This window comes from Aquarana catesbeiana, linkage group LG06 (genome assembly GCF_042186555.1).
Source record: "Aquarana catesbeiana isolate 2022-GZ linkage group LG06, ASM4218655v1, whole genome shotgun sequence".
NCBI lineage: Eukaryota > Metazoa > Chordata > Amphibia > Anura > Ranidae > Aquarana > Aquarana catesbeiana.
The window spans coordinates 361,666,687-361,686,234 of NC_133329.1; the positions used below are offsets into that span (position 1 = coordinate 361,666,687).

General features: G+C 40.8%; 1 protein-coding gene across 2 annotated transcripts in view; it reads right to left on the bottom strand.

Moving 5' to 3' along the window:
* Nucleotides 1-19,548, bottom strand: part of GPD2 (glycerol-3-phosphate dehydrogenase 2) — a 369,873-nt gene that overhangs the window by 146,584 nt on the left and 203,741 nt on the right. For both annotated transcript variants that reach the window (XM_073634130.1, XM_073634131.1), the window contains exons 14-16: nt 12,078-12,190; nt 10,166-10,244; nt 6,282-6,380 (exon numbers count right to left, since the gene is read on the bottom strand). In XM_073634130.1, the coding sequence (XP_073490231.1) occupies nt 6,282-6,380; nt 10,166-10,244; nt 12,078-12,190 (291 nt within the window). The remainder of the gene's footprint in view (nt 1-6,281; nt 6,381-10,165; nt 10,245-12,077; nt 12,191-19,548) is intronic.

Below are 19,548 nucleotides of genomic sequence, written 5' to 3' on the forward strand. Positions count from 1 at the left end.
ACACCAACAGACAAGATGAAGAGTCCTCAATAGTGATCAGGGTGCTTGAATAAAATCGTAAAACATATGCGTCCTTATCCGTGCTTCCACCACCATTAGTACAGGCCACTCACCTTACTTCGTGGACCTCTGAATTAACAGAAATTAATTCAGAGGTCCACGAAATAAGGCGAGCGGCCTGTACTAATGGTGGTGGAAGCACGGATAAGCACATGTTTTACGATTTTATTCGAGCACTCTGATCACTATTGAGGACTCTTCATCTTGTCTGTTGGTGTCTCTCTCTACGTTGACTTGACTTTTTTGGAATCACTCATTGGGACTATCCATATAATATAGAGTTATTGGACATTCCATATGAAAGTTTTGTAGAAGTATTGTTTTATTATTTTAAGCGCTACACTGTTTTTTACTATATATCTACTGTAAACCAACCTTTGGGGTTAAGGTCCACTAAAAGAAGCTTGTAGTTACAACTGAATGGCAGGTTGTTCTGGCAAAGTTATAACACTTTTGGGTAGCATCAAAGCTTGTCACTAAGCCCTGTCCCCCTAATATTCCCATAAGACCATCATTATGATGGGTGGCCTCACCAAGCAAAAGAAATGTTCAGGAGGCAGGAAGGGACAGGCAAGTTCTGCACTCAGGAAGTGTCTGGGACTTGGCTCTAGGTTCTTTTACTTTACACTTGCAGCAGTTTTTTGGTATTTTAGACAGAGTTTTCCAAAAGTCTAACTTAAGTTAAAAATGTTTTATATTTTTTTAACTTCTCTTTTTATTGCGGTCTGTGTTCCCCACTAATGAAATTTCCATTTTTTGTTCTAGTGGCTGTGGTCAGCAAGTGGACAGGAAGTGAAGGGGAAACTCTTCAGTGAGGCTAAACTCAGCAATAAAACCAAATTTACACAGCCAAGAAAATGTTTAGACCACTTGTCATGTTCTTGTTGCTTTCTGTAATAAAACCAAGTAATGCAACAAGTCAGTTAGGTGATGTAGGGGGTAGCTATAGAGTGATGTAGGACATTACTGAACATCATAAATGCTCATGATCACAGTATTTCTGATATGTTGAAAAGAACTGATTTCTGGCCATTACATTTTGGGTAAAAAAATGCCATGTGGCTTTGCATCTGATTATTGCTGTGACCCAGGAGATCATGCTGGGTCATGTGAAAAACTGTCTGCATCCCCACTGAAATTTTTTCCTCTCAGTTCCTGTCTTAAGTGACCACTGTTAGTGGCCCAAGAAGATATCTTCCCTCTGGGGAAACAGATAGCAATAAAAACTTGAAAGAGGTTCTAAACTTCCCGTTAGCTATCTAAGAAAAAGGCTTCACTTTAAACAAAGTTGGTCATACAACATAATTGTCAAGCTGAAAACAGAAAAACATTTGGATTCTAAAAGGAAATATAAAAAGGATACAGCAACGACTGAATATACTTGGGGCAGACAAACCATACATTTGTGTTATTTAAACCATACAGTAGAATTCAAGAGCCAATAAGCTGTGTAAAAAACAGCATAAAATGAAAATGATCAACAGCTACAAATTAATTGGGCCCCAAAGCAAAATTTTGATGTGGTCCTCAAAGACCTCTGTGTGTGACACCTGACAGTGTCAATTGGGACAATAGTTTAATTGATCTTCTAGTTTATGCCCAGCCACAACAGTTTTCATAGTTTTGGATAGAATGAGGAAGGGTTAAAACCTCTTTCTGGTTTTTACCGGTACTTAGGGTTTAGTTAAAGAAATTTCCCCTCAGTTTCTGCCCTGGTGACAGCAGTTTTTCCAGACAGCAAGTAAGGGGAATCCTCCAACAGCAACAATGATGGAAATACATTTTTTTAGTAGAGCAGAGGAAGGCTAGAACCCCCGTAAGAATTTTATTTTATGGGGAAACTGGAAGAGTAGGGCTGGAATCGTCCAGCTATCCTATTATTATAGGTGTTGTGGTGGTATTTGAGCAGGGTATCTGGATTCTGGATTGGCAGCTCCCCTATGTCAAAAGGATTTCCATACTTTTCTTGGATTGCAACTAAATGGATATGGTGTTTGAAGCACTACACAGAGAATTTGTTTTCCAGATATCAATTTATTCCAATATAATTTAGGATAAAAAACTTTGTCACAGAGTCAATGCATTTCGGGGGCCAGAAAACACCCCTCTATCAGGACATGAAGGTGCCCATGGCTGCTCCAACCACCTTCTGATTGACAATGCAATTGTCCATTTACAATGCTGTATAAGGCCTCTTAAACATGGGCGTCTGAGCTTGTGCAACCTACATTTCGGGATATTTCACCTGCTCGCAAAGTCCAGGTGCAGCCACAGCTGTACAAGGATACACCTCTTGCTCGCAAAGTCCAGGGGCAGCCACAGCTGTACAAGGATACATCAGTGCAATTTTTTTGCATATGCCTATAGACCTTACTCATGTTTATATGAACACTGGTGTATACCCAAGTACAGCAGCACACAGCCATGCGGGTTTATGAGCGCTATATGCAGCACCCGGCCTTTCCGGGCATGGGAAATATGCTGGAGTTTATGTTCTGGCCCCTGAAAAGCATTGGCTCTATGACAAAGTCTTCTCTCCTAAACCATATTGGAATAAATGTATATCTGAACAATTAATCTCAGATCCCATTAAAATGTGTATAGTTGTCTGCGTCCCTGTTGAAGATTTCACCTCTATTTTGGTTTGTCAAAAGGTTGACAGTAGGACAGTATGTGAGGGGAAATTTTTCTAAAATGGAGTCTGACTGATGTCTGATTTCTAATCTTTCCCCGTGCAATCCAAAATAGAGGAAAAAAGTTTTGGCTGGCCCTTCACTTTAACCACTTCAGCCCCGGAAGAATTTGCTGCTCAATGACCAGGCCATTTTTTGCGATACGGCACTGCGTCGCTTTAACTGCGCAGTCGTGCGACGCTGTACCCAAACAAAATTGATGTCCTTTTTCCCCACAAATAGAGCTTTCTTTTGGAGCTATTTGATCATCTCTGCGTTTTTTTATTTTTTTGCGCTATAAACAAAAGAAGAGCGACAATTAAAAAAAAAACACAATATTTTGTACTTTTTGCTGTAATAAATAGCCCCAATTTTTAAAAAAAAAAACAAATTTTTTCCTCAGTTTAGGCCGATATGTATTCTTCTACATATTTTTGGTAATAAAAAATGCAAAAAGCGTATATTGATTTGTTTGCGCAAAAGTTATAGCGTCTACAAAATAGGGGATAGATTTATGGCATTTTTATTATTTTTTTTACTAGTAATGGCGGTGATCTGCGATTTTTATTGGGACTGCGACATTATGGCAGACATATCGGACACTTTTGACACATTTTTGGGACCACTGGCATTTATACAGCGATCAGTGCTATAAAAATGCACTGATTACTATGTAAATGTCACTGGCAAGGAAGGGGTTAACACTAGGGGGCGATCAAGAGGTTAACTGTGTTCCCTATGTGTGTGTTCTAACTGTGGGGGATGGGACCGACTATAGGAGATGAGAGATCGTGGTTCCCAGCTCGTAGGAACTCACGATCTCTCTCTCCTCACAGAACCGGGATGTGTGTGTTGACACACACGTCCCTGTTCTGTCTCTCGTGCCCATGATCACGCGTGGCCGGCGGTCATCGCGACTGCCGGTCACAAGCATCGGCACCCCCGGTGTGCAGCGCGCACCTGCTAGCCTGCTTAAAGGGATGGATGTATAGCTACGACGGTTTGCGGGATCGTGCCGACCTGCCGCAGTATAATGACGCTGGCTGGTCGGCAAGTGGTTAAGATAAAGTATGCCTAAATCAAGCAAAGGTTGCAGAGGAGCTGTCAGCATAGTCAGGGCACTATTAAGGACAGCAGTGTGGTTAGAATTTGCCAGATAAGGGCAGCAGTGCAGGGAATTCATAGGGTCTTAGGGCTGTGGTGTTTCTAAGCACCCTTCCAGCAACCCAGCCAGCAAGTACTGAACAGAGTAGTTTAGTTAGTCAGACTTCTTTTAACTGTGGCTTGTTTTGCAGAATTATAAACCTCAAATAACTTTTTAGCCTAAGAGATATACTGAGATTTTTTAGCCTCAGGAAGACTGTGTTAGGCATAAGGGTTAATGTCAGTTGGCCAGGATAACCTAAATCGTTGAAGGCAATAAATATACTCAAAGATGTGGGAAAGCAAGGAAGTTTTTGACTAGAAGAGAGCATAATTCCAAAGACTCATTCTGTGCATATGACGATTTATTTTTTTCTTGAGCCTGTGGTGTGGAACACAAAAACGAAACACCGGTATGTGAACCAAAAAAGTGCATTTAGAGTGTGTCATTGATGCCCTCCAAAAGAGGTAGGACCCCTCCCTGACCCCTCGGGGCACAAGCCTCCTGAACAGGGTAAGGCACACTCAGGTCCACCTAGCCAAAAGGCTTGGTGGACCCCTCTCCTCATGATCAGCCGAAACCAACCACTGAGTACTAGGTGTGAGGCTCTCCCTAAGAGAGACCCCCATCTTTTCCCAAGGCAGGAAAGGAAGGAACCTAATAGCCACATATCCTTCCTCATACTTCAGGGTAGACCCAAAGACCCACACCTTCCATCCTGAGTGCAAAATAAACTAAAAAAGACCAAAAAACAAAAAAAAAACTTTTTTTTGCAAATAAATAATCTTTCTTCATAAATTTAGGCCAAAATAAATACTGCTACATTTGTCCACGTCTGAGTCCACAAACTATGGTATATATGCAAATCGATCAATCCCGATGTACTGACGGCCTATCTCTATTTCTTGAGGCCTGAAAATGCCAGGACAGTACAAACATCCCCCAAATGACCCCCATTTGGAAAGTAGATAGTCCAAGGTATTTAGTAAGAGGCATGGCAAGTTTTTTGAATTTGTGATTTTTTTTTGTCACTTTTTTTGCAAAATGAAGACTTTTAAAAAAAAAAAAATTCACAACTGTTACATTTTTTCTATAAAACGGTCACCAGTGCAGTACAGCATCATCATATAACTTATGTGGCGATGATACCACAGTAGTGCCCCGTACACACGGTTGGACATTCCAACAACAAAATACATGTTTTTTTTTCCCGATGGATGTTGGCTCAAACTTGTCTTACATACACACGGTCACACAAATTTTGTTGGAAATTCCGAACGTCAAGAACACGGTGACGTATATCGCGAATGACGAGCCGAGAAAAATGAAGTTCAATAGCCAGTGTGGCTCTTCTGCTTGATTCCGAGCATGCGCGGAACTTTGTGCGTCAGAATTGTGTACACACGATTGGAATTTACGACAATGGATTTTGTTGTCGGAAAATTTGAGATCCAGATCTCAAATTTTGTGTGACGAAAATTCCGATGGAGCCTACACACAGTCGGAATTTCAACAAGCTCCCATCGAACATTTTCCTTCAGAAAATCCGACCGTGTGTACGGGGCATTACACTGTAATACTCTGGGCAGGTGATCAGGATTTTTATTCTATACACTAGGATTGCTTATAACTGTGCATTTTCCAGTTATAAGCAATCATTTTTTCTTAAAGTGATTATAAATGATCACCTTGTAAAACAACCCATTTAGTTTAAAATAGAAATGAAAGGCAAACCATTTTTCTATAGATATAAAAAAAATTATAAATAATGTTTTTTACTTTTTTATAAGTGATCACATTCCCTCTGTTCTCAGCTGAATAAGAGCAAAGAGGGAGGAGAAGCAGCAGCACACTCATCTTCACAGTGAATGGCTGTGCAGCTGGAGCATGTCAGGACAAGTCTGATCATTGGAGGAGAGCAGGCTGAGTTCCCAGCATAGCTAGAGAACTGACCATACTGTGCTCTCCTACTTAGTGTGGTCAGCAGGCACATATCAAGAATATGAAGTGTTAGGGTAACAAACGCTTTAATGAAAACTACACATTTAGTGTTTACTATTGTGATTAGCTGTGATTGGCCACAGCTAATCACATGGTACAGATGGGCAGTGATTGGCCCTGTCTGTACCATGCGATGACTGTGACCAATCACAGAGCTCATCACAAGTACACAATGAAAGGCATGTAACAAAGCCTTTCACTGTGTACAACTATCATGCGATCTGCTGTGATTGGCCACAGCGATCACATGGTAGCGGCAGCGGGCCGGTATAGTGATCTGTCATCGGCCGTGTCCAGTGGAAACGGCAGGTGACAGATCATATGACGTCCTCCCAGAACAACAGTGCTACCGGCAGGAAAAGGTTAATAAGCAGTGACTGAAAGAAAGAAATAAGAATACTGACCTGCAGAAATTCATTGAGCTCAACTTGTCCATTCTTATTCAAATCAACTTCATTGAGGATTTCATGCAGGGTATTGGAATCCATCTGGACATGTATGTTCTGGTATAAAAAAAAAAAAAATCATATAAAAAGGAAGTTAGAATATTACATATTAGAAAAAGTTACATTTTGCTCCGCTTGTATTCTGCATTGACACATTAAATTCACAATAGGCACCAGCTAAGCTTTTCAAATGGGGGGGGGGGGGGGGGGGGGCTATTTAAAAGGCACAAATCATAGAATTTCAACTCTAATGCCCCGTACACACGGTCGGATTTTCCAACGCAAAATGTGTGATAGGACCTTGTTGTCGGAAATTCCGACCGTGTGTAGGCTCCATCACACATTTTCCATCGGATTTTCCGACACACAAAGTTTGAGAGCAGGATATAAAATTTTCCGACAACAAAATCCGTTGTCGGAAATTCCGATCGTGTGTACACAAATCCGACGGACAAAGTGCCACGCATGCTCAGAATAAATTAAGAGACGAAAGCTATTGGCCACTGCCCCGTTTATAGTCCCGACGTACGTGTTTTACGTCACTGCGTTTAGAACGATCGGATTTTCCGACAACTTTGTGTGACCGTGTGTATGCAAGACAAGTTTGAGCCAACATCCGTCAGAAAAAATCCTAGGATTTTGTTGTCGGAATGTCCGAACAAAGTCCGACCGTGTGTACGGGGCATAAGGATATATGTATATTGTATGAGTAAGTTAAGGCTAGAAATAATGATAGTGAAACTAAAAACATTCTCAAGTACTGTATATACTCGAGTATAAGCCGAGTTTTTCAGCACATTTTTTTGTGCTGAAAATGCCCCCCTCGGCTTATACTCGAGTTAAGCACTTTTCTGCAGCAGAGAATGACATTTTCCGAACCGACTTTGGGGCCCCGTATCTCGGGCCACTTGGTGCTAGGAACCCCAAATTTGTGCAAACCCAGTGGAATTAGCACTTCAACATATCTGGGGTAGCTGGGGTTCCTAGCACCAAGTGGCCCCGAGATACGGGGCCCCAAAGTCGGTTCGGAAAATGTCATTCTCTGCTGCAGAAAACAGACTTTGGGGCCCCGTATTTCGGGGCCACTTGGTGGTAGGAACCCCTAGCCTCAAAGTTGGTCAACTGTGTCCACCTTCAGCAATATAATTTCGGGACCCTTTGGATCCAGAGACCCCAAATTTTGGCTGCAGCTAGGGGGCATCTAGGAACCCTTAACTACCGAGTTTGAAGTTCGGGGGACCTATGGCTGCAAATGGGCACAGTGAGGCTGCAAATGGGCATTGTTGACCCTCTTTTCCACTTACAGAAGCTGTGCATTTCTCACCCTAGGCTTATACTCGAGTCAATAAGTTTTCCCAGTTTTTTGTGGTAAAATTAGGTCGTCTTATACTCGAGTATATACGGTAAATATAAAACTTAACAATGAACTTCTCTTATTTGGTTCCTTTTGGTCTGTTAAATAGAGCATTGAAAGTGTTTGGTATATCTGTTCAACAGATGAAAAAAATATACCAGTTGATACCTCCAGAAATTACGCGAGTTGAAATTCTTGGGAAAATGGAACTTGGGGCAGTCTTTGAGGCCTGGTCACATGGCCTTTGTCTATGGAAAAGGGCGTTCAAAAAAACAATTTTGCTAAAGGATCAATGCCAGATTCTTACCAAGGATAAAAATGTACTTATACGGTTTCTTTCTGCTAAAAACCTAATTCATGTAACACTTTTTAATTGATATCTCAGGTTTTCTCATTAATAACGGCATCCGAAGGACTGCTGTGACATTTATTTGGTGATCCAGCTAACAGTTGTACAGTTTCATCAGCATTGTAGAAACCAAGTACTGTATTGTATGGTTAACAAACACATTAAACTATTTTAAGATCAAATTTTTTCAGTCTATACCTGTTTAGTTTAACACCCCTCTATTTAAACAAGTTCTCTACATAAGAGCTTTAAAAATTACTAATTTACAGAGTGTTACTTGCCCAATCTTCATTATGGGGAATATGCACTTGCTGCACAAGTGAATGATAATCACAGTAATTATATTCAAGTTAGTATGCACAGACCCATGAGACCTATTTGCAATGATCACAGACGAACATTAGAAGATGTACAACCCACCAAGAAGCATGTATCAAGAGATGTGCTTTACATGATCATGAATATATACACCTCCTTTGTGTCTAGCACTGACAGATAACAGAAGCAATCATTTTTTTAGTTGGATCTGTTAAAAAAGATGCCAATCTTTTCTTCAATATCAAAGAATTTAAGGCTGAATTCCAGGAAAACTGATAGATACAAAGACTAAATACTAATATAACAGCTGATGTACACAGCTATGCCACACAGCATAGGCAGGTGAATGACACCACTTACAGCTAAAGTTTAATCTGCCTATATTTTGCCCTCCCTTGTTTCTCATTTTCCCTCTTATTAATATGCAGGCCCGGACAAGGCCAAAAAAAAAAAAGCCCGGCCATAGCCACTTTTTCCACTAACCGGGGGGATGGGTGGGAGTTTGCGGGGGCAGGCTGTGAAGGGATATTAAAGGAGTTGTCCTCTGCACTATAATTTAGAGGGGCACTGTCATATAAAGGGGACTGCACTGTAAGGATTTACTCTATGCCTCCCCTGCATAGTTCTACCTTTGGCAGGGCAGAGGAAGGATTCAGTCTGTGTGTCCTCTCCAGGGTCTCCCGCCTCATGGACATTGTTATCCTTTCAGCAGGGCAGGGGGTGGGAGGAGCTGCATATTTTGATCATATTAACAAGCGGGCGATTACCCGCTTGTTAATATGAAAAGACTCCCATCTCTGTGAAGCTCTCCATCTCCTCCCGCCCCCTGCTCTGCTGATAGGATAACATCGTTGATGGGGCGGGAGAGTTGGGACAGGAGACAAAGGCATGGCAGCATAACGGGAGGTAAGCGGCAACCGCGGTCTGTATTGGGCCTGTCCAGGCCGCGGTCGTCACCTACCTCCCGCTGTGCAGCTCGGTCATCAACAGGCCATGGACCGGTACCAGTCCACGGCCCGGGGGTTGGAGCCAGCTCTTGTTAGGACATGCGGCCTGGCAGCCTCAGCCCAACAGTTTGCCCTATAGCCAGTCCAGGCCTGGTAATATTTTAATGACATTTTTAAACAAAACTTTTTCATTTCAATATATACATCATTTTAGACCAAACATTATCACTGGGTCACCGTGCTTCACTAGGCAATGCAGGCAGATCAATGTTGATGGAAGGGGCTGGCAGAGTGTTGTACATAACTTCCTGAAAACATCACAGCACCCTGCCTCAGTACTCCTCTCAAGAGCCATCAGCCTGATGTAAGCAGTGGAACTGTGCTCGCACTGCATGGGTTAACTGCTTATTTTTGCCTAGGGGATTGGAGAACGGAGATATACTTACCTAATCTTCCGATCCTCCCAGCACAAAATCAGTCCCTGCGGCTAATGCCCCCCCATCTAGTGTGATGAAATGTCCCTGATGTCATCATGCCCATAGACCTGCTTTGGACGTGAAGACTTTAGGAACAGTCCACCGCTGCATTGTGGGGGAGCACCGTTTGCTGCTGTAGATGAGGATCGGGTGAGTATACAGCTTTTTTGGTCGCCCCTTCACAAAACAAGCAGTTAACTCATGAAGTGAGGACACAGCTCCACTGCATGGGAAAAAAATTGCCCGCAATTCAGCTTTAATGGATGGATATCAGTCTGGAGGGATAAATAATCCTAGGAAAACTGCATTTGCATGCACATTGCCTTAGGTATTGCCAACATATGTAGGGAAAGGCTATTCTAGCAGACAAAAGTGAACACACTAAAAGGCAGAATTACCTCCAACACCCGCTGGACATCCAAAATGGTTATAAATCCTTTCTTATCCTTATCAAACTTGTGAAATCTTTTTTTATACCTAGAAGAAATGGCATATATTACTGGCATAAACCACACAAACTATAACAACTTCAAATGCAGATATACAGATACAGTGGGTATACCTGTGGTCTAGGCTATTTTCTCTAAGTTCATATACTGCTTCTCACTGCTACTAAACTAATTCCTACTTACACGGTCTTCCTTTGAGAGGTCACAGCTTATTGCTATGCTCGTATTCATGGCATCTAGGAGGTAGAATTAAATAACAGTCAAAAAGAAAAAACTAAAAACTTTGCAGTTATAATGCTTTACTTGTATAAATATTTTCTTTAGGTATTTTGTGCAGCTGCTGCTCTCACCTCCTACCCATGACTTATAGTCTAAAGATTATGATGGCATTTTTGTGTACATGCGATCATTTCTGTCTCTCAAAGGTGATTTGCATGTTGGACTTCAGCAGCTTAAGTTCATTTATTTTCTTTAACATATCCACAAAAGGAAAGTACAGTGCTCGCCAGAGTGCCTCATTCTGATTGGATGCGATTTGCACCACCTTTATATTTTGATTGGTGGGCAGTAGTATTTATAAGGAGGTGGGACACAAATTATCATTCCCCATGATGGTTCTGCTGGTTGTGGCACAAGACACGAAATGCTGATTTTATGGATTTTAACTTTGTACTGCCCTATACTATATATATTAAAGTGGTTGTAAAGGCTGAAGGGTTTTTACCTTCATGACACTCGATCCAGCGATGTGCCCCATTGGTCACAGCTCTATGTGTCTTATGGATGCATAGAGTGGGGCTCATGAGTGCACACACACCAGTGCCCCTATAGCAAGTGGCTTGCTATTGGGGGGTACTGAACAAGAGAGAGGAGCGCCGGTGGGAGACCCAAGTAGGGTAGGATCTTGGCTGCTCTGTGCAAAACCATTGCACAGAGCAGGTAAGTATAACATGATCTCACTATTGACCGAGCCCACAGTCTTCCCAAGCCAACCTACCTACCCAATGATGTACCTCGGGATGCACTGGCACGTATCCATTTTTATAACATCAAGGATCAGATCCTCAGAGAAGCCAGAACCGTACCCGTCCCTCCCAGCTCCCTACACAGGGATTTCCCTGTATCCCGACATATCTACAGCCACTGCTCAACGCAGGAAGGAATTTGCCCCAGTTACCTCTGTCTTCCGGGGCCGCAACATCCCCTATAAGTGGAGTTTCCTGGATAAGCTCATAGTAACCCATCAATATCACTCCACCACATTCACCTCCCCTAAAGATGGCATAAAAACCCTTCTCAACTAGGGCCCCATAAACACTTTTGCTAGACCTAGTTAAATTTTGATGAGATTTAAAAACTCTAACTTACCTGTTGACTCTATAATTTCTGATATGCAATAATATCTGCTGTTCATTTCCTTGCATTTTGTAATGCTATTAAAACTCAATAAAAAACTTTTAAGTGAAAAAAAACAAAAAAAAATATTATTCTAATGAATAACTGACTGATCCGTCATTTAGTCATTAGAGTAATATTAAAGAACTTTATGCGAGCTCATCCAATGCTTTGCCTGTAAGTCTGATAAAATGCTTTAGATTGGTTGGAGAACATTTATAAAAGACAGGGCTATGGGGAGCATCATATGCATTCCACAGATGTGTATTTTGAACTCCCTGTGAAACGGTTTCAACACAGCTACATCCCTAATGTACCTTGATGTCGATTTAATCTGAAATATATTGACCAGGAGACTGCAAGAAGCAATTTTCACTAAAGCAAAGATTTGTATTACAAACAGACCGCCACACTGATAAGAATAAAATACGAAGCCACTGCTCTAGTACTGCCCCATCCTGCTCACCTGTCCACGTCCGAAGGAGACAGATTAATTTCTGATCGATCGGTGAGTTGTTCAGATCGAGCTTTGTATCCCATTTCATAGTAGAGAAACTTTTTTGCAGCTTCCAATTCTTCCTGCATAGTGATAAAGAAATTCTAGATTGAGAATTCAACGTTTTTCAGCTTTAACTCAGTTATTGTACATATATTAGAAAGTACATTTGGTAAAAGATCACCATGTGATCTACCCAAGTGTTTATTATAAATCATTAAATGCATTTCTAAGTACAAATAATATAAGTGCCCAATTTGTCTTTATACAAGTGTCCTGTAAACCCCCAAAAAAGCAGGACATGTTACACATTTTAATATTCTAAGGCTAGGAACACTAGGAACATGCTGACAGGATGATAGCACAGTCTTGACCTTGTTGTGCTGCTTCTTCATTGTCCAATCAGCAAGCTTGTACTTAACATTGTATTACTGCAGAGCAAAAAAGTGAGGTAACCAACACAGACGTTCTATGGCAGTGGGGGCATGGATAACATGACTTGAAAAGAGCAATAGAAATTGCAAGTAATGAATTCACATATGGCTACTTCCTCTATATATTTAGTTGTCTAGCCATAGCTAATCACCAAATGTTCATTAAAATTAATATATACATGGGAATTTTCTAAAATCATTGAGGCAGAGATTGGGGGTGAGACAGTGGGTGCCCTCTAGAGAAGGAGAAACAGTCAATAATCTTAAAATTGTCACAGCAAGCTTATAAAAATACGGAAGTCAATCCAAAATGCCTTTCAGGTAAGATTTAAAAAATGAATTTAAAATTAGTGTTCAATGACTATATATTATTTTCTTCTTCTCCAAGAGGACTGTCAGCAAAAAGGCTGCAAGTCACAGTCTTGTCACTATGTAGGGGTTGACCTACCCTTGGTAAGGATGGGTACAGACAGACTGAAATTTGGATGATTCGGCAGGGAATGGTCAAATTTAGATCTGTGTGTGGCCTTACCCGCTTGACAGAAGTCGATCGTGAGATCTGTTGAATTGCTGGGCTGGAAAACCTTCATCGACCAGTGGCTGCAGTCAATTCACTGCAACCGCTGATCGGTGTGTTTAGACAGCAGAAAGTCCACACTGTTAGAATACAACGTCGCAGCTGAGAGGATTCTTCCATCCATCTCACTTGTGTGGATGGGGGAATCCATTTTTTTTTTTGTTCAGTTTACCGGCTTGATGGAAAGAAACTAACTGTGTATATCCATCTTAAGGCAGCTCAAACCTCCCCTTGGGAAGGAAGAATATGTCCATTCATCTTTAAGGCAGCTCAAACCTCCCCTAGGGAAGGAGCAATATGTCCATTCATCTCTTTATACTTGGAGATGGTGGACTGAGGTATCACGTCTGTAGTATAAGTCCACTCAGATCAGTATTGCACAAAACAGTATTAAAGCAAAGCTGTACTGAGGAAGAATGGAACCTGATTGCTGACCTCCTTATCTTAAAACACTAGTTTTCTGTCTGCCATGATAATCCTACAGCTTCAGTACTTTCCAGGTCATTGACTGTGCATATTAATGCGTATATTTGGAATTCCAATATTACTCTCTCATGATTGGCATGCTTTTTTCTGGGCCAAGGACTCAGAAAGCACTACAGCCTTAATAAACACCTTTGTAAGGAATTGGAACATTGATTGTAAACCAGATCTTCTCACCCAACATCATTACTTGACCTCACAAATGTTCTTTTGGCTGAATGGGCACAACTTCCCAGACACACAAAGAAGGGAAGCTTTGGGGTGCAACATATAGCTAAGGGTTTTGTAAAGGGATGTCCAACAAGCTCATTACAGGTGTGATGGTATCTATAAATGATTGGTCATATATATATATATATATATATATATATATATATATATATATATATATATACATATACATACATATATACACGCACACACACATTCACACTATATTACCAAAAGTATTGGGACGCCTGCCTTTACATGAACTTTAATGGCATAACAGTCTTATGCCCTGTACACGCGATCGGACATTCCGACAACAAAATCCATCGGATTTTTTTCCGACGGATGTTGGCTCAAACTTGTCTTGCATACACACGGTCACACAAAGTTGGTTGGAAATTCCGAACGTCAAGAACGCAGTGACGTACAAGAATGCGGTGACATACAAGATGTACGACGAGCCGAGAAAAATGAAGTTCAATAGCCAGTGCGGCTCTTTTGCTTGATTCCGAGCATGCGTGGCACTTTGTGCATCGGAACTGTGTACACACGGTCGGAATTTCCGACAACGGATTTTAGATCCAGCTCTCAAACTTTGTGTGTCGGAAATTCCGATGGAAAAAGTCCGATGGAGCCTACATACGGTCGGAAATTTCCAACAAGCTCCGATTGCACATTTTTAGTCCGAAAGTCCGATCGTGTGTACAGGGCATTAGTCCGTAGGGTTCAATATTGAGTTGGTCCACCCTTTGCAGCTATAACAGCTTCAACTCTTCTGGGCAGGTTGTCCACAAGGGAGTGTTTCTATGGGAACGTTTGACCATTCTTCCAGATGCGCACTTGTGAGGTCAGGCACGGATGTGGACGAGAAGGCCTGGCTTGCAGTTTCTGCTCCAATTCATCCCAAAGGTCTTCTATCGGGTTAAGGTCAGGACTCTGTGCAGGGCAGTCAAGTTCCTCCACCCCAAACTCGCTCATCAATGTGTATATTGTGTATATATATATATATATATATATATATATATATATATATATATATATATATATATATATATTGTATAGTGTATAGCAGGAACACTTGAAATAACTTCCCAATCTCAGGGAAACCCAGCTAAAAATTTCTATATCTACAACTTATGATACATTGGTGTGATGATCAGTGAAAAGAACACTCCTTACACTTATGGACACTGTGAAGAATTACCCCCTTACAGAAAGCTAAAAAGATCTGAGAGGCAGACATTGCTCATTGCTCAAGGAACCCCTTGCAACCTCTGGAGGAACCCTGGGGTTCCTGAAGATACAGTTCTAGTTCAGACTGCAAGTTCCACTCATCGGAGTTTCCTTGTGTTCTATATAGGTGTGGTGATCAGGTGTTCACAAATGCTTGGCTATATAGTGTACAGTACATCAGACTGTAGCTGCCAGCATAATAAAATCCTCCCAAATCACTGGAAACAGTTGTTTATCGCAATGATTTATGGTATTACAGCACATATTTTGATTTAGAACTGTGTTGTGCTTTGTACATAAATTATACATGTCTACACAATACGCTTCGAGATTAAAAAAAAAAACAAAACTGTTACTCGCTAAGTCAATTAAGAGCCAAAAGCACACCATCTGATTTTAGAAAAGAAAGACCTAAATAAACATATGTCACAAGAGAGTTAAAAGAAAGAAAATTATACAGATCTGCTGAACAATTTGTCATAATCACAGAGCTGATCTACTTTTTGCATGAGAAATGTGAGGGCGAATAGGGCAATACACACAGAGAGATGGAATACCAATTAATTCACTGCACCTATGTGGCCTTCAATATAAATGTCCTTATCTCCTATTAGATGGCCATCACTGTGCACTTTTCTTTATCTTACACATGACAAATGCGGCATGTGATCAGCAATCCAGTAATCCTGAAATTTGACAGTCAAGTCTTGGCTTGGGTGATCACTAAATTAATGGGTGACTTAGCTAAGAATTAAATGTTTCTGAAATAAGGAGACAAGAGTATAGGCACCCGCAGGGCGCCCATCAGCATTACCAACTCATCACTTTAATTACTGACACATCTGAACTATACAGGTTCTGTGGCTGATTAGAGCTCAGCATTAGCCAAAAGACTATATTTTTTTTAATGTTTTGTACATAACGGGAAAGATTTGAAACCGGTTTGTCTATTCGATCTGTGTTCCCATTGGTGAGAACCTTCTTCACCTCCTGTCTAGGTCACAACCGGTGTGTCAATCTGTCACTGGGTTAGAAATTAAGGAAGGTGTCACCCCCTCAATGACCAGGCCATTTTTTGCTATACAGCACTACGTCAATTTAACTGACAATTGCGCGGTCGTGCGACACTGTACCCAAACAAAATTGATGTCCTTTCTTTCCCCACAAATAGAACTTTCTTTTGGTGGTATTTGATCACCTCTGCGGTTTTTATTTTTTGCGCTATATAAAAAAAAAAGTGACAATTTCGATATTTTTTGATATCTTTTACTTTCTGCTATAAAACATATCCAAAAAAATATGTAAAAAATCTAATTTCTTCATCAGTTTAGGCCAATTTGTATTCTGTACATATTTTTGGTAAAAAAAAAAAAAAAGAACAATTAGCGTATATTGATTGGTTTGCGCAAAAGTTATCGCATCTACAAACCATGTGATAGATTTAGGGACTTTTTTTTTAAACTAGTAATGGCGGCGATCAGTGATTTTTAGCGGGACTGCGACATTACAGCGGACAAATTGAACACTAAGTGACACCAATACAGCGATCAGGGCTAAAAGAAATGCACTGATCACTGTATGAATAACACTGGCAGGGTAGGGGTTAACATTAGGGGCAATCAAATGGTTAAATGTGTTCCCTGGGTGTGTTTACTAACTGTGTGGGGGTTGTCCACAGAAAAGTAATAGAGGGGAAATCTTCCAATGGTGACACTAGTTCTGGGGACCTGGGGGTCCCCAAGAGATCCCCTTAATTTTCAGGGATTTTCTCTCACTTCTTGTTTGGCTATGGGGCAGGAAGTGAAAGGAAATCTCCATAACCCTCCCTTGCTCTATCCAAAATGAAAATCAAAGCTTTGCCCATAGTTCTACTTTAAGCCCGATACATTAGGACAGAGATCCAGGTCATTTCAGTAGGATGCTCCCAGGGAGCGTAGAGATAATACTCTATTTTGCAGTTCATTCTGACACTGACAACATGCAGGCTCACATCTCACAAGAAATGAGGTGAAAACTTCTCTTTAGGGACAGAGACAGCAATAAAAAAATCTTAAAACAGAAAAGGGAGTGACACACAAATGTGGAAGTCCAGATATAGTTTATTAATAGTTTCTCCACAGCAGGCAAAGTTTTTCAGGGGCTCTACAAGGGCTCTTTTATTAGAGACTTAAGTCTCGTACACACGATCGGACTTTCCGGGAAATGTTCGATGACAGGTTTTTTAATTTTCTGTGGACAAATGTCTGTTGTCGGATTTTCCGAGCGTGTGTACACAAGTCCGTTGGACAAAAGTCCAAAGTACAAACACGCATGCTTGGAACTAAGGACGAGCCAGAAGCGGTCTTGTAAACTAGCGCTCGTAATGGAGAATTAACATTCGTGACGTGGCAAATTGTGAAATCTCCAAATGTAGCGCAAAAATCTCTTCTTCTTTAATGGGATAATAATGAAGCTGCTTTGCTGGTGATACTGATGGAGTTATTGCAAACAAATTTTCAAAGGTTTTTTTTTTCTAGTGATATCAAGAATAATATTATTATGTTTTTTTTTTTTTATTTGGGCGAGTTACCACAACACCATTATCCCGTAGTTTTTAATATCAAAGATACAACTATATTGGTGTCCCTTGTCAATTTTACATTGCATTTTGTAAAATGTAACTTCCTACTCCCAAACTGTCATTTGAAGTAAAACACATAGCCAAGTATTATTCTACACAATTTTTTTTATTGTGCATTAAAAAAAGAAAACAAATAAAATTAGATGTCCTATCTGCCAATAGAACTTAACCAAAAAGTGCATTGTATGCATCCAAAAATATAGAAAATATACCAAATCAAATCATTATTCAACCAAAAAAATAATGTCAAAGCAATAACTCCAAGGCCAATAATAAATAACACGTTATCTCCTCTGATTCCACAACATGGCTGGTTGATGAACAGCCATTCAGAAATGAGTTGAAAAGCGCTAAATGAAAAAGGCGAAAAGAAAAGCGCGAATCAACAATCACCAAACTTCTACTGACACGAAATTAGCAGAAGGAGCCCAAAGGGTGGCGCTAAAGAGCTGAAAAACAATGTAATACGTCACTACGTTCATAATTGTTGGCCAACAATTGTGTGCCATGTGTATGCAAGACAAGTTTGGGCCAACACCCTTCGGACAAAATTCCACGGTTTTGTTGGCCAACAATCCGATCGTTTGTACGAGGCTTTAAAGATCTGGACTTTGGAAAGTATGGTTCTTGAGTGAATAGCTTTACAGCTTCGATATACAGTACCAAAGAGCAGCGTGCAATTATTCTTCCAAAATAGAAGGGGAAAACCTAATTAGGAGAGCATACCACTGCAAGGGACCCCGTGCTCCCAAATCTTTTATAAACATAGGACATAAATTCTGTTTATCAGTCTGTTTAAAACTAAGAAAAAAATATTTCGTTAGGTTTAGGTTTTAATACCAACTCGGGTACATAAGGCATTTACAGAATCACACAAGCTACAGAATACAGTATGTAGGACAGGACCAGCAGCTAAAGGGATCATTTGGCAAGAACCCTTAGGCTCTATACACACTGAAGTTCATAAACAGCTGTTTTTGGGAGTTTGGGCGTTTTTTTTTTTTTTAACAGCCCATCAACTCCCCTCTAAGTTATCCTATGTGTCCACGCACACATAGATGTTTTTGGACGTTTAACAGCAGTGACGTTTATGGGCTGTTTTCTGAACACCCTTAAATCGCGTTCAGGAGTCGTTTTTCTGACCACAAAAAAAGTCAAACGCCCATAAACGCTGATAAATGCTCAAAAACATGGCTGACCAGCATTTAACAGTTTTGATTCATTTATTTATAAACCACTAAAAAAAGCTATTGCAAAAACTTTAAAAAACGTTGAAAGACTCACTGCAAGGCTACTGGTGATTTTATAACGTTATTTTAACATCCAGTGTGCATGGAGCCTAAATATAGTTAAAGTGGAAGTCCACCCTAACACTTAAATCATTAATGTGAGCTAAGTTCAGCCTTATGTCTCAAAATGAAAAAAAATCCCAGTTTTTCTACCTTTATTTTGCAGTATCCAGTGCTGTCACATGACTTCAATTCCACTTCCTTCTGAGACTAAAATCAGACAGTGGGTGTGGTTACTGAAAGCTAGTCACATCACTTCCTGGGAGGGACACTGTGTCTGTGTAGCCAGTGAGCATATACAGGATGGGAGGAGCTAATCATAGGTTCCTGCCCAGTGTTCTCCCATTGTACATCCTAACTCATGAGAAAATTAAGAAATAAAAAGCCCCATCCAGGATGGGGGGGGGGGGGGGGGGAGGAGGGAGTGGTGAACATATACAGTATTGCTGTGCACAGAAGGGAGCTGGACACAGGGGGGCTGTCACTGTACAGTAACTGGAAGTGCTCTGGGGTCTCAGCTCACAGTCTACACTGATCATAGTACAGGCAACCACACTAAGGCTCTGTTTCCACAAGTCACAGCCCATTGATTTCA